This window comes from Lepidochelys olivacea (assembly GCF_965140295.1).
Source record: "Lepidochelys olivacea isolate rLepOli2 genome assembly, chromosome: 7".
In the NCBI taxonomy this organism is placed as follows: domain Eukaryota; kingdom Metazoa; phylum Chordata; order Testudines; family Cheloniidae; genus Lepidochelys; species Lepidochelys olivacea.
The window spans coordinates 633830-658454 of record NC_140417.1 but is presented as its reverse complement, the minus strand read 5'-3'; the positions used below and the strand labels follow the sequence as shown (position 1 = coordinate 658454).

The 24625-nt window shown below is 45.3% G+C and overlaps 1 protein-coding gene across 5 annotated transcripts in view; it reads left to right on the top strand.

Annotated features, from left to right (window-relative positions):
• LHFPL4 (LHFPL tetraspan subfamily member 4) overlaps positions 1 to 24625 on the top strand; it is a 68185-nt gene that overhangs the window by 37143 nt on the left and 6417 nt on the right. For 2 of the 5 annotated variants that reach the window (XM_084634173.1, XM_084634174.1), the window contains exons 2-3: positions 19761 to 19997; positions 23769 to 23785. In XM_084634173.1, the coding sequence (XP_084490299.1) occupies positions 19761 to 19997; positions 23769 to 23785 (254 nt within the window). Of the gene's footprint in view, positions 1 to 19760; positions 19998 to 23768; positions 23786 to 24263; positions 24509 to 24625 lie in introns of those variants that run through there. The other 3 variants (XM_084634175.1, XM_084634176.1, XM_084634177.1) reach the window with 2 other exon arrangements.

Genomic DNA, 24625 nt, shown 5'->3' with positions numbered 1-24625 from the left:
ACTCAGTCCTATTTCTTGTTCAGCCAATCGCTCAAGCAAACAAGTTTGTTTACATTTGCAGGAGATAATTCTGCTTGCTTCTTGTTTACAATGTCACCTGAAGGTGAGAACAGGTGTTTGCATGGCACTGTTGTAGCTGTCATCCAAGATATTTGCCAAATACGCTAAAGATTTATATGTCCCTTCATGCTTCAAACACCATTCCAGAGGACATGTGTCCATGCTGATGACGGGTTCTGCTTGATAACAATCCAAAGCAGTGTGGACCGATGCATGTTCATTTTCGTCATCTGAGTCAGATGCCACCAGCAGAAGGTTGATTTTCTTTTTGGTGGTTTGGGTTCTGTAGTTTCCGCATCAGAGTGTTGCTCTTTTAAGACTTCTGAAAGTATGCTCCACACCTCATCCCTCTCAGATTTTGGAAGGCACTTCAGATTCTTAACCCGTAGGTCGAGTGCTGTAGTTATTTTTAGAAATCTCACATTGGTACCTTCTTTACGTTTTGTCAAATCTGCTGTGAAAGTGTTCTTAAAACTAACATGTGCTGAGTCATCATCTGAGATTGCTAGAACAAGAATTATATGGCAGAATGCAGGTAAAATAGAGCCAGGGACATACAATTCTCCTCCAAGGAGTTCGGTCACAAATTTAATTAACACACTATTTTTTTTAAATGAGCACCATCAGCATAGAAGCATGTTCTCTGGAATGGTGGCCGAAGCACGAAGGGGAATATCAATGTTTAGCAAATCTGGCATGTAAATACCTTGCCATGCTGACTATAAAAGTCCCATGCAAACTCCTGTTCTCACTTTCTAGTGACATTGTAAATAAGAAGTGGGCAACATTATCTCCTGTAAATGTACACAAACTTGCTTGTCTGAGCGATTGGCTGAACAAGAAGTAGGACTGAGTGGATTTGTAGGCTCTAAAGTTTTGCATTGTTTTGTTTTTGAGAGCAGTTATGCAACAAAAATCCAACCTACATTCGTAAGTTGCACTTTCACAATAAGGAGGTTGCACTACAGTACTTGTATGAGGTGAATTGAAAAATACTATTTCTTTTATCATTTTTACAGTGCAAATATTTGTAATAAAAATAATATAAAGTGAGCAGTGTACACCATGAATTCTACATTGTAATTGAAATCAATAAATTTAAAAATGTAGAAAAACATCCACAAATATACATAAATTTAAAGTGGTCTACTATTGTTTAACAGTGCAATTTAAAACTTATTAGTTTTTTTTAAATTGTGACTTTTTTGAGTTAATCGCGTGAGTTAACTGCAATTAATCGACAACCCTAGTATTTACCACTCCCTCCATCTTTGTGTCATCCGCAAATTTTATCAGCAGTGATTTTATATTTACTTCCAAACGAATGATGAAAATGTTGAATGGTGTTTTGCCTTGCACTGAACCCTGTGGAAACCCTCCTAAACACCCCCATTTCATGATGAGTCCCCATTAACAACTACTTCTAAAACTCTGGCAGTCAGTTCTTAATCCATAGACCTACCTTATGAGAGGAGATTCAAAGAGATCGATTTCTTTAGCCTAACCAAAAAAGGCCGAGAGGAGATACGATTTCTCTCTATAAATACATCAGAGGGATAAATGCCAGGGTGGAGAGGAGTTATTTAAATTAAGCACCAGTGTGGACACCGGAACAAATGGATAGAAACTGGCCATCAACAAGTTTAGGCTTGAAATTAGACAAAGGTTTCTAACCATCAGAGGAGTGACATTCTGGAACAGCCTTCCAAGGGGAGCAGTGGGGTCAGAAAACCTAACTGGCTTCAAGACTGAGCTTGATAAGTTTATGGAGGGGATGGTGTGATAGGACTGCCTACAATGGCATGTAGCCAATCTGCAACTTCTAGCAGCAAATATCTCCAATGGCCGACGATGGGACACTAGATGGGGAGGGCTCTGAGCTACTACAGAGAATTATTTCCCCCAGGTGTTTGACTGCTGGGTCTTCCCTGCTGTCACGAGTCACTCTGAAGCTCAGCCAGGACTCTGGGGCAGCACACTTTCACCAAGGCAAGAAGCCTCCTCAGCTTTGGCGCTTCCTCGGTCCAACTCGGAGCATCCAGCACCCCTGTTTGCACCATGAGCACCCTGCCGTGAGTCCACCTAGATGGGGCATCTGGGGAAGCCTTGCACACCCCCAAAGGGCCCTGCACCCCAACTTTGCAGTCAGAAGAGACTCTCAGCCAGTGTTGTATAACAGAAAGGTTTATTAGTCATCAGGAATACAGCATAGAACAAATCCTGTTAGCACAGAAATCAAGAACATTCAGTAAAGTTCATCTTGTGAGGAGGGGAATAATCCAGAGCCCAGGCCCTCTCCCTTGAGTCCCAAACCAGGAGACTGACTAGCCTCCAGGTGCCTGGCCTAAGACACACCCATTTCCCCTCCTCCATCCTTTGTCTCATTTCCTGAGCAAAAGGGTCCCCTGGTTGCCACCTCTCTCCTGGTTCCAACTCATTGCAGCCGGCCCCAGTAGGAGGGCCCCAGTCAGCAGTTGCCAGGTTATGGAGTGTTTTGGCCATTGTCTACATGCAGACAGCTAGAGGCAGCCCCACCTGCCCACTAGGGTCTCAGCAAAAATCACACATCTTTGTCCCACCACCTAGGCATTGGGGTAACACACAGGGAAATTGAGGCACACACAGTATTCATGCAAATCATTAAGACTCTCACAAAACATTAAGAAAAAACCTCCCACTTTGTCACACCCACATACTCAGATTCCAACTGATCCCCATATTTGGGGTCAGGAAGGAATTTTCCCCAGGTCAAAGTGGCAGAGACCCTGCTGATTTTTCACCTTCCTCTGTAGCATTGGGCACAGGTCACTTGCAGGTTTAAAATAGTCTAAATGATGGATTCCCTGTAACTTGAAGTCTTTAAATCATGATTTGAGGACTTCCAATAACTCAATCAATGGTTATAGCTCTATTACAGGAATGGGTGGGCAAGGTTCTGTGGCTTGCAATGTGCAGGAGATCAGACTAGATGATCATGATGGTTCCTTCTGATCTTAAAGTCTATGAGTCTGCACATAGTAGACACATGGGCCTGGGAAGCTTATGAAGTATTTCCAAGGTTCCAAATAGTTCTGGGGCCTCTGGCAGTCCCAGAGCATTCACACCAAATTGATACATTAGCAAGTGTTTTAGCTGTAAGTACTGCCATTCCACTGAGGGTGGCAGGTCTTATCATTGCTTTACTGTTAGAAAAGGGACAAAGCCCCCATCCTGAACTAATTGGGGAATCCATAAAATGCCTCTGCTCATACAGTTCTTCCAGATTGTATGTTTGTTCCCAATTTGCAAGTCTGGGTTGCCTCAAATTGGTGCTTTTGCATGACAGCAAGGATGAAATTGGTGCCTCTTAGCTAGCCAGACCCTTCACACAGCCACCACTGTAGGCATCCTGTTTTTGTCCAATGGAGACAAAAAAGAATTGAGACCTTCAGAGGGAATTGCATGCATCCATACACATTCAATTTAATAAGGGTATTAGTGTGCTGAAAGCAGTTTGATATCTGTGACGTGATAAAAGCTTGATAGTAATTTTGTAAGTCTGGGATCCCAATGCTTCCTTGCCCCTTGCCTAGAGAGGGTTAGAGGTTTTTAAATTATAGCCTTAGTTGTTGACCAGCGACCCATAGGAAGGCTCTTACAATGCTATTAAATTTTCTAAAATAGGACCGAGGATCTATATAGATAGGCTACTTGGAATATAGCAGAGTCTAGGCAGAATATTCATTTTTATTATGTTAATGTTCTCCCCCAAAGGCTCATGGAGAAAAGATAAATTTCGATCCTATATTTCTTATACAGTTAGTGATAGAAATCCTAACCAGTTTGTTAACATTTCTGGTACTTTTATAGCTAGGTACTTAATTGCATCAGTTTGCCTATGGCAATTCCATTGAGAGAAAGCCTCACTACATGATAACCGGGAGATTTCATAGTGCTAATTTTTTAATCAGAATGTTGTGTGGTACTAAGTCAAGTGCCTTACAAAAGTTTGAGTGTATTACATCTACATAATTACCTTTATCAACAAAACTTTTAATTTCAAATAATTAAATCAGGTTTGTTTGAAAGATTTAATTTTCCATAAAACCATGTTGGCTGGCATTAATTATTTTCCTATCCTTTAATTGTTCATAAATTTAATCCCATGTCAGTTTTTCCATTATTTTGCTCAGGATTGATGTCAGGTTAACTGATCTGTAGTTAATTGGATCATCCCATTTGCCCATTTTGAATACTGGCACATCATTAGGGCTCTTCCACTCTTCTGGAATTTTCCTGCTATTCCAAGATTTATTAAAAATTATCAGTGGGCCAGAAATCTCCTCAGTGACTCAATTCTTTTAGCAGTTTTGGATCAAGTTAACTGGTCCTGTTGAAAATTTTTTTGTATCCCTAGTAGATATTAACATTTTCCTTAGTTAAGAATGGACTGGAATGTACTTCACGATGCTCATGTGATACAAGTACATCATCCTGCTTCTTTCCAAATATAGAACAGAAATATTTATTAAATACTTCCACCTTTTCTACATCAACAGTGTTACCATCTCCATACAGTAATGGATTTTTTAGCTGGTGTATTTAGCTTCCCTTATCAATTTTCTACACTTCATAACTTCTAATTGATATAGATTGCTATGTATTTTCACTTTTTCCCTTTTACTATATGTGACTTTATTGCTAGTCATTGCCTTCACTTCACCACTGAACCAGGATTAGCTAACAACCCAAGTCTCAATTTCTTGATTACAGAATCATGGCATTTTGGCCATCTAAAACTCTTCTTAACTCCCAGTTTTCATTCAGATTTTTCTTTCAAATTTTCTCAACTTTGGAACGTTCACCCTTTTGAAGCACCATATATAGTACTAGTTAGAACTGCCCTCGGATTGCCTATATTGAATGAAATCAGATCATGATCACTGGTCCCTAGGCAACTACCAACTTCTAGTACACTGATTAATCCATCTTTATCAGTCAGATAGATAGAGGTCCAAAATAGAATTACCTTGCATTGGATATAATACCTTTTGCGTTAGAAAACTATAGGTTCTAATAGGGTGTGGGGTATTTGTCCTACCAAAATCAAGTTTCTGATAACAGCACTCCCATACAGAGAGAACACTTGCAGGGTGCCCATGGGAGACTGTCTGGATATATCAGGTTGTTTTTTAATTAACTGAACATGATGCTGTGAAAGATGCCAGACTGACAGCCCTGGTGACTGGAGTCCTCCCCTTACCCATAGGATAGCTGCAGCATTGACAGTGACAGCACAAACTCCTCAACCAGGTGCTTCAGGCCTCCTCTGGAGGCAGGGGAGGTTATGGCCGGGTCTGTGGATCCAGGCTCTGGGTTGGTGTGAAAAGGGGAGAGGATCCAAGGGTCTACAGCTGTGTGCTCAGGCTCTGCCACAGGGACTGGATGAGCAGGAAGCCAGGAGTGACATGAGCCATTTGCTTGGTTGTGGAGGAGCTTTCGGGGGCCTGGGTCTATTTTGTTTTAATCCATCCTTGTTTAGAGGGTCATTGCCTGGTCACATGTATCTCTGGCAGCCTCCACAGAGAGGCCCAGAAGTTGATGGGGCCACTTTGGGTATGTTTACACTGCAATTAAAAACCTATGGCTGGCCTGTGCCTGCTGACTCAGGCTTGTGGGGCTCAGACTGAAGGGCTGTTTAACTGTGGTGTAAACATTCTGTTTCGGGCTAGAGTCCAGGCTCTAGGACCCTGTGAGGTGGGAGGATCCCAGAGCTCAGGTTGCAGCCTGAGCCTGAATGTCTACACTGCAATTAAACAGCCCTTTAGCCCGAGCCCTGTGAACTTGAGTCAGCTGGCACAGGCAAGCTGTGGGTTTTTAATTGCAGCATAGACATACCCTTTGATCAGAAATGGACTGACACCCCCAAACCATTTCGAAATGGCCACTTGGCAGCCACCAGCTGGTAACAGCTTTCAGGCCCAGAGACGGTCATCTCTTTGAAGCAGAGATTATCTTTTTGCCCTGTGTTAGTAGGGTACCTAGCACAATGGGGTCCTGGCCCATGGCAGGGGCTCTAAGCACAAAGGTAATACAAATAATATAAGTACCAACCTGCATCACTCAGTGCTAACCAGTTGCACAGTCTGGTCCCCTTGCTCCAACACTGGTCCTCTCCAATGGAGATGTTCATGTCTTTAGTTGCTTTTCTCAGTGCTCCTGCACCAAACATCCCACTCCCGAGTCTGCATGGGAGCACCACCTCTGAGTCCCAGGTAGCTGAGCTGACAATGCACAGCACACAGGAAAGCCATGCTAGTTTGAAGAACCTGGGAGAATTGTAGGGCAGTGCGAAGATCGCTCTGGGACGTCATATACTCTCTGCTCCATCTGCTAAAGCCTAGTTTGACTAACAGGTGAGAGATATTTGATGGGGGAAGTGGGGACCCAAGATCCCTTAGATAAACTCTGGGATTTATACTCTGTGGCTCAGCCAGGCTGCACATAAGAGTAGGAGATAAACTCAGACAGCTCCAAATGTGATCAGTACCTGCAACTGAGTGAGGCAAGAGGAAACCAAGCCCAGGAGAAAGTTGTTTCTCCTGGGCTTACACTGAAACTTAGAGTATGCCTAACCTCCAGTGTTAGCCCAAAGATCAGTGGGATTTGAGCCCACTGGCTCAATGTTCGTAACCCTGGGCTTGAGTGTCCAGATGAATATTGAGCCTAGATTCAGAATTTCTGAACCCAGGTCTCACGCTTGTGCTCAGGAGTCTACACTGGATTACACAGACCCAAGTCAAACCAGCTTAGGCAGGCTTTCTAGCACCCTACCCACTTGTAGCAACTGTAGGCCTTGGTTTTTGGTGCAGTGTGGGAAAACTTGACTGTCCACCTCCCACGTTAGAGGAAGTGGTCACAACCTGCCAACACAAACTGCCATGTCACCTTTTGGGTTTGCATGCTCCCGTCATCCAGAGCCAGCAATACAGAAGTGTCACCATTGTCTTTCTTGGAGTTTCACTCCTGTTTCAGGAAATGAGCAGAGCATCCATGAGACACTGGTGGACATTTGTGACATTTTATGACCTACCAAAGGCACCTATCAGAGGAGGATGAGGATGATACAGACATGGCAGACTCAAACTGCTGATGCCGCTCACAGCTCTTGGTATAGCTGCTGATTCTCTTACACTGACTGGCTCTTCTGGAGCAGGGCCACAAGCAGAGACTGATGGGTCACATAGTCAAGCAGATCTGGGATGATCAAGTGAGGGTCCAGAACTTTAACATGAAGAAAGCTACATTTCTGGTGCTTTGTGAGCAGCTTGCCTCAACCCTAAGCATAATGACACAGGCATGAGGATGGACATGCAGTCCAGAAATGGGTTGTTATAACCATCTGGAAGCTGGCTACCCTGGACTGCTGCATGTCCATTGCTAATCAGTTTGGCATGGAAAGTCAACTGTGGGTAAGATGTTGGTGGAGGTTTTTAAGGCAATCAGGAGTGTGATTTACCCAAAGGTGGTAGTGGGCATAAATAATATCCCTGAAGTAATTGCTGGTTTTCAGCGAATGGGGTTTCCAAACTGCACTGGGGCCATTGATGGGACTCATATGCCTATAGTTTGCTCCCCTCAAGGAGCATGAGTACATAAACCACAAAGGGTACTACTCCATTGTTATGCAGGCCCTTGTGGACCACAAAGGTCAATTTATGGAAATGTTCATGTCACCAGGGTTTCCCACTGATCAGGAGTCTACCTTTATAGTCAGGCTGGGACACTATTCCCAGGAAATGACACTGTCATACATGAAGTAACCATCCCCACTCTTATTCTGGGGGATCCCATGTACCCCCTTTTGCCTTGGCTTATAAAACCATACCTTGATCTCAGAGGCACTGGCAAAAGAATTTAATTATGTTCTCAGTAGGTGTAGAAAAGTGGCTGATTGTGCGTTTGGCAGATTGAAATCCCTCTGGCACTGTTTATAGAACTGTTTGGATTCCAGTGTCCGCATCACTGTGTCTTGCTGTGCTCTTCACAGTCTTTGTGAATCCAAAGGTGAGCCACTTGTTCCTGAGTGGCCCTATGATAGTAATGGATTGCTGAGCTGGTGCATTTTCTGGGTGAGCGTACCTGTCATAGCTGGAGCAGGATGCACCCAGGCAACAGAAATCAGGGATGCTTTGTACACCCACACTATGGACTTCCCTGGGCCAATGGAAGAGGGAGAATAGTATGTTTATGGATGTATTTGTGCAGCAGCTTTCACAGTAAATGAAGTACTGTCACTGTATACTAAGAATGGGGGGTGTTAATTGTCATGAATTGTTAATTGTGGATGAGATGACTGTTAATATAATGGCGTGGGACAATGGTTTGTGTGACATGAACTGTGAATTTTCATTGTGGATTGATCAGAATAGATGTATTGAGAAAGTGTGTTTGGATGCAACTTCTCAGTTGCACTTTACATGTTTTTATCATTCTTATTAAAAATGCACATTATATGATGTGATGCAATAATGGTAAAAACTTAATTCAATAAAAGCCTTTTCTTATCACTGTATTAAAAAAAAAGCAATATTAAAGCATTGTTAGGCAGGCCAGCTGTCATTGCAACACCAAAACACCAGTAATAAACCAAAGCCAATAATAAAACAAAGTGCATAAAGAAAACCCTGTGAATAGTACAAACAGTGAAACCAGTGCCAACTAATAAATGCCCTACTTTTGAAAGTTCTCCGGCCCCCTAATCTCCTTTCCCTTTCTTGTGTGTTTAGCACATACTAGAGCCACTGCATGGGGGTGGATGCCAGTAGGAGCTACCTTTGTCCTGTCCAGTTAGTGTTGTCCCATTTGGGCCACCCAGCCATGGAATTGTCCAATGTATTCCTGGTCTGCAGCCTATGGTACTGTGTAGGGGACTCAGGATGTGGTGGGGGTGCAACAGGAGCCTCTTAAACAGGTCTTTCTGGAGCACTCTATCTTCCTCCCTCAAGCAACATTCCTGTTCCAGAAACTTTACTGCCAGCCTCTTCTCATGCACTGAAATTCTGTCCTCATGCCCTGCAACCTGTCTGTGTCTTTCCCCTTGCCATGAATCCTTTTTGCTTGGGTACTGCACCTGCTTGTTCGCCCTGTCTAGAATGTCCACCATACTTTCATCAAGGAAACAGTTCCTCTTGGACTGCTCTCTGACAGTTCAAAATCCCAGGGTCCTGCTGAAGTAGGCTAAGCTGCTGAAACACAAGGGCCTGCACAGGCCAAAAGCCCTGAAAGTAGACATCAAATCGTAGAAGTGGATAACTGGAAGGGACCTCATCTAGTCCAGTCCCTTGCACTCAAAGCAGAACTAAGTAATAACTAAACCATTCCTGACAGGTGTTTGTCTAACTGGTTCTTAAAAACCTCCAATGACGAGATTCTACAACCTCCCTAGGCAATTGGTTTCAGTGCTTAACCACTCTGACAGTTAGGAAGTTTCTCCGAATGTCCAACCTAAACCTCCATTGCTGCAATTTAAGCCCATTGCTTCTTGTCCTAGCCTCAGAGATGAAGGAGAACAATTTTTTCACCCTTCTCCTTGCAACAACCTTTTATGCACTTGAAAACTGATGTCCCCTCTCAGACTTCTGTTTTCCAGACTAAACAAACCCATTTTTTTCAACCTTTCCTCATAGATCAGGTTTTCTAGACCTTAAATCATTTTTACTGCTCACCTTTGGACTTTCTCCAATTTGTCCACATCTTTTCTGAAATGTGGTGCCCAGAACTGGACACGGTACTCCAGTTGAGGCCTAATCAGTGCTGAGTAGAGTGGAAGAATTACTTCTTGTGTCTTGCTTACAACACTCCTGCTGATACAGCCCAGAATGATGTTTGCTTTTTTTGCAGCAGGGATACACTGTTGACTCCTGTTTAGCTTGTGATCCATAATAACCCAAGATCCCTTTCCACAGTTCTCCTTCCTAGGCAGTCATTTCCCATTTTGTATGTGTGCAACTGATTGTTCCTTCCTAAATGGAGTACTTTGCATTTGTCCTTATTGAATTTCATCCTATTTACTTCAGACCATTTCTCCAGTTTGTCCAGATCATTTTGAATTTTAATCCTGTCCTCCAAAGCACTTGCAACCCCTTCTAGATTGGTAACATCCACAAACTTTAAAAGCGTACTCTTTATGCAATTATCTAAATCACTTATGAAGAAATTGAAGAGAACCAGACCAGGATCAATCGCTGCGGGCCACCACTCGATATGTCCTTCCAGCTTGACAGTAAACCACTGATAACTATTTTCTGGGAATAGTTTTCCAATCGTACATCATCTCAGTACTTCAAAAAATGTTCAGTGCCTTCACTGAGAAAAGGGCCTGTGGAATTTCAAGGCCAAAAAATTATATTTTGTAAAACTCTGATTCAGTATACTGTCAGAAGAATGCTTTGGTGCCCAGAAGCTCCATGAACACAACCGAGTTAATCAAAGTGAAAAGAGTGAACACAAGATAAAATTTACAAATGCTATATATTTAAAAATTGCAGACCTCTGTAGCTTGGGGGAGGGGGCCAGTGGTTTACTACCTGAGCTTTCTCTATCCTTTCAGGCATTCCATATTCTGGAGGACATAACAATCTTGGAGTTTCTTGAAAGGCAAAGGGACATTCTATTCCAAGCTGCTGCTGGAACGCCAGCCATGTATGGCATAGGGGTTTTCAAGCTGACGGTGACTGAGGAGAAGTACATCTATAAGTGGAGTGGGCAGGTGTTCTACAGAGTTGGGCCCAGAAAAATATACCCTTACACAAACTGTGACTATCTATCTGGAGTTTCTACTACAGGAAAAGTTTGCAGCTATCAGCACCTGGGACTGGGTCAAAATTCATGGGGGAAATCAACAGGATGCTGCATTAGTGTCCACATGGATTACTGCCTCCCTACAGCTTCCTATACAGCCTGCTCTGACTACATCTACCTATGGACTACATGCAAGCACACATGATAACAAAGACACGCAAAGAACTACACAGCCATTCCCCAGCCACATATCCCAGTATATTTTCTAGTCTGCAAACAAACCCCCAAACTGTATGTTGGATATTGATTTTGTCACACATGCACTACGTTGTACCTGCCCTCCATCACCCCTATGCAGTTTACTGTTTACAGACAGGTTTCAGAGTAGCAGCCGTGTTAGTCTGTATTCGCAAAAAGAAAAGGAGGACTTGTGGCACCTTAGAGACTAACCAATTTATTTGAGCATGAGCTTTCGTGAGCTACAGCTCACTTCATCGGATGCATACTGTGGGTATGTATAAAAGATCTTCTACACTTTCCACAGTATGCATCCGATGAAGTGAGCTGTAGCTCACGAAAGCTCATGCTCAAATAAATTGGTTAGTCTCTAAGGTGCCACAAGTCCTCCTTTTCTGTTTACAGACAGTTTGTTATGCTGTGTTGTGGCTGATTTGTACAGAGCGGCATACTAAAAGGGAAGGCCTTATAAGGTTCTTACTCTTAACACCTTGGCACTGACATCTCTATAAAAATGTGTGAGTATCAAGGAAAAATTTGATGTGAAATGTTTGTTTCACTGTTTGTGCTTCCCTTCTGAGTTCCATGTGGTGGTCATGTAATGCCAAGGAGGAAGCATGCAATCTGCCCTCAGTGTATACATGCTGCTACCCGCAGCTTGCAATAAGTTTTGCATTGGGTCATAAAACAGAAATACCTCCCATCCCTCTATATTAACAACCACAAAATGAATCCAGGTTTCAGAGTAACAGCTGTGTTAGTCTGTATTCGCAAAAAGAAAAGGAGTAGTTGTGGCACCTTAGAGACTAACCAATTTATTTGAGCATGAGCTTTCGTGAGCTACAGCTCACTTCATCGGATGCATACTGTGGAAACTGCAGAAGACATTATATGCACAGAGACCATGAAACAATACCTCCTCCCACCCCACTCTTCTGTTGGTAATAGCTTATCTAAAGTGTTCATCAAGTTGGGCCACTTCCAGCACAAATCCAGGTTTTCTCACCCCCTCACCCCCCTCCAAAAACTACACACACAAACTCACTCTCCTGCTGGTAATAGCTCATCCAAAGCGACCACTCTCCCTACAATGTGCATGATAATCAAGGTGGGCCATTTCCAGCACAAATACAGGTTTTCTCACCCCCCCACCCCCATACACACACAAACTCACTCTCCTGCTGGTAATAGCTCATCCAAAGTGACCACTCTCCCTACAAATGAATCCAGAATCTTACCAGGGTCCAGAACTATTTCTGCCTCGTCTGCTGTCAGCACCATGGCACGTTGCTCCTCCAGGGACTCATCAAATAGCTCCTCTAAGTGTGGATCCAGGATGCACTGCAGCTGCTCTGGCATTAAAGCCTCCTTGCAAATTGGTGTGAGCACCAGAATAATTTTGTTAGCCTGATCAGGCATCTGCTGGCTCTTCTCCAGTCCTAGACTGGATCAGGGGCTGAGAAAGTTGCCATCCTGGCTGACCAGGTCTCCAATCCGGTGAATCCCCAACATTGCCAGCTTCTTTGCTATTTCTGGGTGTGCATGGTCATTCTTGGAACTCTTACTGAAGTCAAATGTTTTGCTCGTCTCGCACCACTTTTACCAAAAAGCTGGCTGTGATCACGTGACCAGGTAGCAGTGTGCTTGGCAACGGAGGACTTCTTATCAGTGACCACTTCCAACCCCCAAGAAAGTTCACTCTGTTTACAGCTCAGTGGTCAGAATAAATAAATGGAAGGTTTAAACCCCAAACAGCTGTACTTGACTCCCAGGAAACAGAAGCAACCCTGGTGGTTTGATTGGCTAATCTTGGGATTGAAAGGACAATTCCCCATGGAATTGTGGCATAGCATTGGCAGACTCTCAGGACACGAGTCTGCGGGACCCAGACCTGAGCTGAGCCCACACAGCAAAACAATGGAGTTTGGACCCAAGTCCCAGGGTTGGGCTCCAACCCACCTGCCTTCTTGCTGGGTCCTAGGGCCTGGGCCTAGGCCTGGAGGATTTACTGCCTGACTCAACAAAATTGTGTCTAGATGGAAGGGGGCTTTGGGCTCGAGCCAGAGTCTGAGCCCACATTGCAACGTAGACATTCCCTTACTCACCCAGAGAGCACAGGGTGGGCTAGAGACACAGGCCAGCAGTACCTGGGGCCCTTAGAAAACCTGTGCAGACAGTGTCATACAGGTACACGCACATGCGCACACAGTTTGTAACAACCATCTGTCCTCTCCCCCTGCCCTTCCCGACCCTAGCCATCACCCTGACGCCTGCCTTCATGCTGGTAATGGAGAGCTCAGTCCAATTTACTATTATGAGGCACTAAGCTCCACAAAGTTTTATAAATATTAACTAGCCATCATCATCCTAGCATGGGTCAGGATCATCACCCCGTGTTACAGATAGGGAAGAGGCTTGAAAGACAGAGTTAGGGTGGGACACTCTGGTCCCCTCCCAGGCTCTTACAACACCTCTTTCTCCTAGAGAACAGCAGAGACAAACTAAACATTAAATACGGACATAGCGGCTCTTCTTCACGGGAAAGAATGCCCCTCTGCCATGTACATTGGCCAAACCGGACAGTCTCTACGCAAAAGAATAAATGGACACAAATCTGACATCAGGAATTATAACATTCAAAAACCAGTAGGGGAACATTTCAATCTCCCTGGACACTCAACAACAGACTTAAAAGAGGCAATTCTTCAACAAAAAAACTTCAAAAACAGACACCAATGAGAAACTGCAGAACTGGAATTAATTTGCAAACTGGACACCATCAAATTAGGCCTGAATAAAGACTGGGAGTGGGTGGGTCACTACAAAAACTAATTTCCCCCAGCTGATACTCACACCTTCTTGTCAACTGTTTGAAATGGGCCACCTTGATTACATTGGCCTCATTAGCACGACAAAAGTGATTTCCACCCCTTCTTGTCAACTGTTGAGAATAGCCCACTTCCACCTTAATTGAATTGGCTCGTTAGCACTGACCCCCCACTTGGTAAGGAAACTTCCATCTTTTCATATGCTGTGTATTTATACCTCCCTACTGTATGTTCCACTCCATGCATCTGATGAAGTGGGTTTTAGCCCATGAAAGCTTATGCCCAAATAAATTTGTTAGTCTCTAATATGCCAAAAGGACTCCTCATTGCTTTTACAAAGATTGATGCCACTCTCAACCCTGCAGGAAGCTTGGGTCCCATGGCAGCCATGTAAAAGCCTGAAGGGACAAGAAGAGCATTGCTAGATCACAAATTGAGGCGAATTAAAAACATACATTAACACAAGAGCCTAAAGTGACTGTGGCCATTACTGCAGTGGCTTGGTGCAAGGTACAGCATGGGCACCTCATCAACCAGACTCTAGCACTGCCCTATATTAGGAGGACTGCTTCTCCCCCAGTCCTGCCAGCTCCCTTCACAGCCCTCACAGGTCCCTCACACTCCATTTCACTCTGAGCACTTCTCTGTCACGTCCGCTAGCTGTAGACTGAAGTATTGTCATTATTGAGCAGCTCAGCCTCACCAAGTCTGTGAATATTCAACTCCTTCTCACTGAGCCAGGCTTAGATGTTTGTAGGGTCCCTGCCTCATTTGTTCCAATTGTCAGAAGGTGTGTAATGAATGAGGCAGGGGATTGCAGGATGAAAAAGAATGGACTTGTAGCTTAAGCAGATGAACCCCACCCTGAAGAACTGCAGTCTATCCCGGCCTCTGATACAGGGTGTCTGTGTGTTGCTTGGCAAGTCACTTCGTGAAAAGTGCTCCTCATTTTCTGGGGACCCAACCTGAGACCCTGGGCTCTGATTTGCGGAAGTACTGAGCACTCACAGCTGAAGTCATAGGGAGCTCTCTTTTTATACATTACTTATATGAGAGGAAAATTCTCTTTTGCCAGGCACCTGGAGTGATACCCTATGAAGGTCTGCCTGTGATAACCCATCCTTCCTGCACCTCCTTTTTGTATCTGGGATGGCTGAAGCCTAGTGCAAGGTACTTCTCAAACACTGAACTTTAGGGCTCCCCTACCTCCCTTCACTTTAATTCCCGGTCAGTCCAGAATCAGAAATTGCTTCCCTCCTCTGCCCTGGCTGGGACATTTGCATCCTCCTCCTAGAATCTCTCACAGCTGTGTGCATGTCCCCCAACACACTTCTCCTCCGAGGAAAGAACTAGTGACTCACAAATCTGTCTGTGCCTGACTCACAAGCATTTCAAATGCAATTTTAAAATCCACCTGGTCAGCCCTGCTCCTCTCTCTTCTCCCAGGGTAGGGAGGTGTGGCAGGGTCCTTGACACCCCAGCAAACTGCCAGCTCTTACACAGTGTGCAAACGAGGGATGAAAAGCAACCTAACAAAATGCGCTGACAGGTAACAGATGAAGGCACAGGCCACTCTGTCCAGTCTCTTCATCTCAAGTGATACTCAGATATGTTGATGACAGGGCCAGATAAGTTACTAGATAGCCAGATCAGGCCTAAGCTCTGGAAGCAGATTCAGAGAGAACACCCAAAGCCAGTAATCCAGGGTAAAGTCCCTCAGTTTCACCCAAACCATCACCACCACCAGGGAGCCATCTGTTCCAATTACTGACCAGCAAACAGGAGCTAGGAAAGTGCTAGGAAATCTTCCTGCTTCAGCTGATGAGCCAGCCTCTAACTATTGCTAACAAACTCACCACAGGTGGCCACTGGTTACATACTGTTCATTTTCTGGGGGACCAAACTTGAGGCCCCTGAAATCTGATTTGCAGAAGTGCTGAGTGCTCAGCTGCACCTAAAGTCACTGGGAGTGCCACTCTAAATCTATGAAGTGTTATACATAATGCTAAGTATTCTGAAAAATCAAGTCCTAGCCATCTCACATTGGGCAACCAAACTCAGTGGACACCTGATAATTGTGTCCTTAATCTTTCTGTCCCCATTGTACAATGGGAACAATACCTCACTACCTCCTGGGCAAGTTGGAATTATATATTCATTCGCATATGTGAAGTTCTCAGATCCTATGATGAGAAGCACCATAGAAATGTCCATGAGGAAATCAGTAATTCCATATTCAGTGCAGTGTTTAAATAGTGGGGAGTAAATAAGGCCTGAGGCCACACATTCTTAGATTCCAAGGACAGAAGGGACCATTGTGATGACCTAGCCTGATGTCCTGTATAACACAGACCGTAGAACTTCCACAAAATAATTCCTAGGACAGATTTTATAGAAAAATGTCCCATCGTGGTAAATTGTTCCGGTGGTTAGTTATCCTTACCATTAAGAATGTATGCCTTATGTCCAGTCTAAATTTGTCTAGTTTCAACTTCCAGACATTGGATCATGTTAGATCTTTCTCTGCAAGATTGAAGAGCCCATTATCAAATATTTGTTTCCCATGTTGGTACTTATAGACTAATCAAGTCACCCTTTAACCTTCTCTTTGAAGATAGATTGAGGTCCTTTCAACTCTTACTATAAGGCAGGATTTTCTAATCCTTTAAATCATTCTGATAGCTCTTCTTTGAACCCACTCCAATTTATCAATATCCTTCTTGAACTGTGGACACCAGAATTGGACACAGTATTCCAGCAGCAGTCACAGGAGTGTCAAATATGAAGGTAAAATATCCTCTCTACTCCTATGCAAGACTCCCATGTTTATGCTTCCAAGGATCACATTAACTCTCTTGACCACAGCATCACACTAGGAGCTCACATTTAGCTGATTATCCCCCACAAACCCCAAATCTGTTTTAGAATCACTGCTTCCCTGGATAGTGTCCCCATATTATATGTATGGCTGACATTCTTTGTTCTTATATGTATACACTTATGTTTAGCTGTATTAAAATGCATATTATTTGCTTGAGCCCAGCTTATAAAGTGATGCAGATCACTCTGTATGAATGACCTATCCTCTGCATTACTTACTACTCCCCCAATGTGTGTGTCATCTGCAAACTTTATCAGTTATGGGTTTATGTTTTCTTCCAGGTCATAGATAAAAAAATGTGAAATAGTGGAGGGCATGGGCAGTAGGAAGGGGGACTCCACATGGAGGCTAGCCCCTGACTCTGCACATGCCCACAGCCCTGAGACTCCCTGCCCCTTCCCCATGGCCAAATCCCTGAGCCCCCCCCCCCCGCAACCTGGAGGAGCCCCTGGGCCAGCCACAGCCATGCCTCCCCTTCCCAGAGCCCAAGCCAACCTGGGGAAAAGCCTCTCATGCAGAAGACACTTTTGATATGTCCCATGCAGGTTCTGGGGCAGCTGAGAAGGTGTTATGTGCTACTTGGCTTCTGGGGTTCATCAGTATTTTCTTTGGAGTCCAGGGAGATTACTGATGAACCAGGGAAGCTGAATAGCACATACTGCCTCCTCAGCCACCCTGGAACCTGCATGGAGCATAATAAATCAAAAACTTACCCCCAAAACTCTGCAACTAGGGGTCTGGCAGCTGCGGCAGCGCCAGCGGAGGCTGAGCCTTCCCTGGCCTATTTACCCACTGCCCATGGTATAGGGCCAAGAACTGATCCCTGCAGGACCCCCTGGAAGCTCACTCACTTGATGATGATTAAGGCTGCGAGCCTGTCACAGAAGTCACGGTTTCCGTGACTTTCCAGGACCTCCATGACTTCTGCAGCAGCCAGTACTTCTGGCCTTGGGGCTGCCTGAGCAGCTCAGGCGGCCCCAGGCCAGCCACACTGACCGCTGCTGGGGCAGTCTCAGGCCACTGCGCCCCCACTCCCAGCAACAGCAGTTTGGGTGTGGGAATGGGCTCAGGGCTGGGACACAGGTTGGGGTGAGGGCTTAGTTACCTCAGGGGGCTCCCCAGAAGCAGCGACATGTCCCTCCCTTGGCTCCTAGGCAGAAGCACAGCCAGGCGGTTCTGTGTGCTGCCTCTCCCTGCAGGCACTGCCCCACAGTTCCCACTGGCCATGGTTCCTGGTCAATTAGATCTGCAGAGTGGGCACTCGAGGCAGCAGCAGCATGTGGAGCCCCCCCGGCTGCACCTCCACCTAGGGGCTGCAGGGACATGCCGGCCGCTTCCAGGAGCTGCACGGAGCTGGGTAGGGAGCCTGCTAGCCCCCTTCTCCCCCACCCAGCACCAGCAGGGGTCCTGGGTCACCCCCTGCCCCAGAGCACCCAAGTTTTAGTCAGGGGTATATAGAACAAGTCATAGATGGGTCATGGGCCGTGAATTGTTGTTTACTGCCTATGACCTGTCCATGACTTTTACTAAAAACACCAGTGACTAAAACGTAGCCATAACGATGATTCCTTGCTTGCAATTAAAACCTATCAGCTAGCAAGCTTTTAATCCATTTAATATGTGCCATGTTACTTTTATGTTGTTCTAGTTTTTTTAATCAAAATGTTGTGTGGTACCAAGTCAAAAGCCTTACAGCAGTCTAAGTTTGTTACATTGACACTTTATCAACCAAACTTGTCATCTTACTAAAAAGAGATATCAAGTAAGTTTGACAGGATGTTTTTCATAAAGCCATGTTGACTGGCATTAGTTATATTACCTTCCTTTAATTCTTTATTAATTGAGTCCCCTATCAGCCTCTCCATTATCTTGCCAGAGATTGATTTCAGGCTGACAGAAATAATCAATTACCTTGCTCATCCTTTTTGCCCTTTTTAAATATTGGTACTACGTTAGCTTTCTTCTGGGATTTACCCAGCGTTCTAAGGCTAATTGAAAATCAGCATTAACAGTCCAGCTAGCTCTTTTAAAACTCCTGAATGCAAGTTATCTAGACCTGCTGATTTTAGGAATGAATTGAATAAGAATGATAAAGAGATATTGGCTAGCACGTCAGTGACCATGGTCCATCCTCTGCACTGAATGAAGCAGACTGTATCATAAAGCATATGCACAAGGGTCCAAATTAAGGTTGGACAGAAAACCTTACCTCTGGCATTTCCTAACTTTTGAGCGCTTGACTTTGCAACCTCAATAGCATTCTTTTAATATAATTTTAAAGTGAAATTTCCTAGGTTTTTAGGAAAGCAAACTAAAAATATACACCCAGAAATCCCATCATGTAGAACCCTATTGACTCCCACAGGGGCCATCAGCAGGGTTGAACCTTTAGCTCGGTAGCACAACCCCTACCACTTGGGCTAATGGAATAAGGAGTAGCAGCTGCAGGCTGATACCATCTATGTGGATCACCCACTAGAAGGGGATGAGACACACTTTACTAGCCAGTTTCACAGCTGTTTGCTAATGGTCGAAGAGCATTGAGATGCATAGATTTTAAAGCTAGAGGGATCCTAGTGAACATCTAATCTGACCTTCTGCATAATACTGGCCAGAGGACTGCCCTGAACGAATTCCTGCTTCAAGTCCAATAGCTGGGCTTGAACTACAGTGTATCTTTTAGGAAAAAAATCCCATCTTGATTTGAAAATTGCCAGTGCTGGAGAATCACCACTTCCTTTGGTGAGTTGTCCAGTGGTTAATTACTCTCATTGTTTAAAAAAAGAAAGAAAGAAAAAACAACAACTGTGATTTTCAAGTCTGAGGGTATCTAGCTTCAACTTCCAGCTGTTGGATCTCATTATATTCTTGTCTGCTAGATTGAAGAGCCTGCTATTGTCAAATTTCTGTTCTCTCTCTCCCCCCACCCTCCTCTCCCCCTCCGGTCCCTGTATCCCTCTTTTCCTGTCCAGCACTCTGCCTGGTGCTGGGCTGCATGATATTTCCAGATGGCTGGGATGCAGAGACTGTCAGGGACATGTGCGGGGAGAAGACAGGGAAGTACTCGTTGGGCGATTGTTCTGTACGCTGGGCCTACATCCTTGCCATCATCGGCATCCTCAACGCCCTCATCCTCTCCTTCCTGGCCTTTGTCCTTGGCAACCGGCAGAATGACTTGCTTCATGAGGAGCTCAAGACAGAGAACAAAGGTAAGAACTACTCCTACCCCTAGCTGTAGCCCCCATCCCGCCTATGCCTCCACAATAGGATGTAGCAAAGGTTTTTCTCCTGGCTGAGTCCCTTCCAGCCCCTCTCCCTGCTTAAATTAATCCAGATAGTGGTAGGACTTAAGAGCTCCAATGCCACCCTCTCCACACTGTACTGTATCTCTATTCCTCCTCTCATCTAGTCAGCATCTCTTTCACAGCCATGGTGCCACCAAAAGCGCTGAAGCCTGAAAGATACCTGATAAGCCCAAGTCTCTGGCCAGATACGTGGATGCCAGTCCCCATCCTGTTGGGGGTGCAAGTAGCCACCAAGATCTGTGCAGAGCTATGTGCAAGCAGAACCTTCCCACATTACACACGATCCTGTTCTCTCTCTCTGTCTGGTTTTCCTGGAGCCTGGTCCAGACCTGCCCACAATTAACACTATAAATAGGGTCAGCTGGGGAGGAGAGGAGCACTCCAGGTTTAGCTGCAGTGAAGGATCCTGAGCCACCCTGTGGGGCACAGTAAAACTTAATAAATATTTTACAGGCCCTAGGTTTTCCAGGCAGCACAAGAACCTGCTCCAGGGAACAGGCTTCCAAATGGTTCTACTAAGATTAGGGCAAGGGGGACAGTGTCACATTCCCAATTAACCCTAACAGAATCTGCCCCAGCTAGTCCTATCTGCTGGGGAGCAGCTGCCAGGCGGGTTCCAGCTCTAGGCATTCTGCTGGGCTTGTGAATAGGCAGGTTCTGTGACAAGGATGTCAGTCACTGTTCAGAGCAGGGAAAGGGGCTCATTCATCTGTGCATTGTGGTGGGGAATCCCTGCATGACAGACTTCTGTCCCAGTACCTCTGCCCCGTCCTTTGCTGCATCCCTCAGACACCCAGAGACAGGAAGGGGGTTTAATGACTTATTATCACAGACAGGGCACAGTTAGTATTACTCCCAAACCAGCTTTCCTCTGAGTCACTGTGGCAGTAGAGTCAGCAGAGCATAATCTATTCCCAAGGGAAGGTGTCCCTTGTGCTATAAGACTGCAAAGTTCTCCACTGGCCCATGACAAGATCAGAGTCCTAGGACACCCACAGGCTACTGTCCCTGCTGCAGCTGGATTGAGTTAAGGTACATTTTTATATGGTGAATCAGCCAGTCAGATACCAGTTTATCCATAATAATAGCATTTCTAAAAATAAAACCTGATTTGTGATTGGCTGAATATTTGTTTATTTTTGAAGAATGGCCATCCAGCCAGCGATCAGATTGGTGCATGGCTCAGTCCCCCAGCCAATCAGATTAGCCAGTGCAGTTTCAATTTGGAACACTGGAATGGCCAGGTGGGAGCAGTCCACACAGGTTCATGTAGCCCATCTCCTATTGCTGAGAGCAGCCAGGCCCAGCTGCTTCCAAGGAAGGTGTGATAGCCCCTGAATGGGCAGTTAGAGCATACCCTGCTCGTAGGGAAAGTTTCTTCCTAACTCCTCAGTCAGAGGCTGGTCCCTTCTCTGAAGCAGGAGGGTTTGTATTCCTCCCATAACTGGTGCATTAACAATATCTCTAATTCTCTCATTTGTGGCAGCGTCCTCCTCTCTGTGCCTTCTTGATTCTGTCTGTGCTTTGCTCAGTTGGTTACTTTGTTGCCTGTCCTGGGCATCACTAAAATTTGAACAAAGGCCAGAAGGGCCTAAAGGGCCTAAGTGGAAATGTAATTAATCACAATAATCTACTGGCCTTAGAGTTTGCACCATCTGTTTGAATTAAACCTAGAGTTACAGTGGGTATGGCTAGCTGGAAGCCAAGGGAAGAGGCTCTGAGCACAGGTGCATTAGGGTATGTCAGTGGGTGGGTGGGAGCCTAGGTCTGACTGAATCCCTGGCCCCTCACCTCTGACTGGGAGAGGTTCACTGACCTCCATCTGTTCCACATTGACTCTGCATGCAGCCGCTGAATGCTCAGCCCATGCTTCTATATGGGAATGGGAGCTCTTCAAGCCTCAAACTGCCCAGTGAGTTGTGCTGGCATCAGGCTGCCCTTTGCAGATGGTCCACAGCCATCTTGGGATCAAATCAAAGAGTCTCTAGAATAATAAGTTACAGATTTCACAAAAACGTTTGGTGGTAGGACAGATCCACATTAAACAAGGAACAATTCAGAGAAGCCATGTTCCTCATAACTGTAAAAAGCAGGGAACCTGCTTAATGGGGTTTCAAAATATATGCAGGGTTTCTCACTCAGTGCTTGTCTGTGTGAGTTCATGCAGTTGTGTGTGTGTGCGCGCGCAACATGCCTCTATCCACAATGCTAGGCAAACTCCTAGAAGTGAGCTGCCACACTGGAGTAGCTTCATAGATCCCACATTCATCTCTGATTCCTGCCTCATCATAGAATATCAGGGTTGGAAGGGACCCCAGAAGGTCATCTAGTCCAACCCCCTGCTCGAAGCAGGACCAATTCCCAGTTAAATCATCCCAGCCAGGGCTTTGTCAAGCCTGACCTTAAAAACCTCTAAGGAAGGAGATTCTGCTACCTCCCTAGGTAACGCATTCCAGTGTTTCACCACCCTCTTAGTGAAAAAGTTTTTCCTAATATCCAACCTAAACCTCCCCCACTGCAACTTGAGACCATTACTCCTCGTTCTGTCATCTGCTACCATTGAGAACAGTCTAGAGCCATCCTCTTTCTGGGAGTGCTAGCAGAACTACAGTGAGTTCTTGTGAATATCCACTCTCCCTAGGATGACTGCTGTTTGATACGGTGCTTTTTTATGATGTACTGAGATACTAGCTACAGATGCTGCTCATTATGGACAAAGCCAGATACATAAATACCAGTCCCATTAGGGATTTTTTAACTAGATCATGGCTGAGTTCATTTGATCTTAGACTAACTGTACTCATGCCCTCACTACCTAAAAAACTGGAAACTACCCAGTAGGTCAATACTCTGACCACAGACTTGTTCCCTTCCTCCTGGCACAAGAGGCCTGTGTCATAGCAACAGGGCCCTTTCAGCTGTAATACAGGCCTCCTCTTGGGAGCAGGGAAGCTCTTCGATGTCAGAAATAGTTTTCCCTCTGACAGAGAAACACAGATCCTGAAATTTGCCCTGTACTTTTCTATTGTCACAGAGACTGAAAAACACCCAGCCCAGAGATGAGGGTCCATCCAGGGTAGGGCTGAGGCTCAGTGGCAAACAGTCTGAGGGAAACATAGGAACAAATGAGACCAGATTCCCCTTATGCCTCAGTTGAGGATAGGGCTCTTCAGACCTGGGTTGGAGAGTTGAGTGTGTTACTGTGCATGAGGATATAGCAATCTGTCTATGGCCGTAGGTGTGTGCATAAAAATATCTGGGTATAGCATGGAAAGCTCTGGCTACAGGCTTTCTACATGCATGGTTAAGCAGGTGCACTCTCCTTAATAGGGATCAGGCTATATGTGCTTGTGTGGTGTATTGACCATTCCATCCAGGAAGCTACATTCCCCTCCCAGTTATGCTGGTGCAAATCCAGCCAAATCATCGGGAGGGGAGGTGGAGGAGACAGTATAACCACACAGTATTTGACCCACTGCATCTAAACCAAGACCAGATCAATAGGATGTAGACTAATGAGTCATGAATTTGAACTCAGAGCAGCCCCAGAGAGCTTGGAGATGTGCCACGGGAACCACTTACTCTGAGTGGCAGCGCAGCCAGGAGGAAGTAGAGGCTGAGTCAGACCCAGAGCAGATTCCTAACTCTCTCTCTCTTTTTTAATATTTCTCACAGATTTTGTTGGCACTGCGGTAAGTTCTGTGTGTTGCAGCGTGGCTCACCAGGCCTGGTTCCATCCTGTCCCAGTTAGTGTGCGCGCGCCGGGGGGCAGGGAAGAGAAGGGTGTTGGGACCCAGTTCTGTTCTGTCTGCATCTATGTGGGGGGCATTGGGCCTGGTTCTGTTCTGTCCCTGTAGCAGTACTACTAAATTTACGGGATCAAAAATCCTGAGTCAACCCCAAAGATGTTGAGACTAACACCCAAATCATAAGTGTTGGGTTTTTTTTTATTAAATCCAATCATATTTAGCCTGTCTTGACGTCTCAACCCCTTCTGCTCCTCCCTTGTGTGTGTGAGAAAATGTCCAACCTATAATACCCACAGACATGGCGACCACTCCTTGGCTGCTCAGATGGGACTCCACTCACTCTCTCCTCACTCCTGAGATGGGGAACTACCATCCATTTCCTACCATCCATTTACTGTCTTGCTCCCTGCCCTTCCCCCAGATCTCTGCCTCAGCTTTCTTCCCTGACCTGTCCCACTGCACTCTCCTGCCCGATCACCAGCGCCTTCAGAAATCTGGCACAAAGAACCATGAGATTCTCCTGGAAACCTGAGCTATTTTCTGCACACATCTCAGAACCAATGGGCTGCCACACGGACCCTAAGCTAGATGGACAGTGTGCACTGAGTTCAAGATTGAGGCTTTAAGACTAAATGAATTTGCTGGTTTAGGCCACAGTTTGGCCTAATTGCAAAACCCATTCTGAGTGCAGTAATTAGATTTATAATCCTGGACTTTTTAAGAAACAATCAGTTCCCACCTTCAATGCGTTTCAATTTTTTAAAATTGTTCCATCCTTTGTAT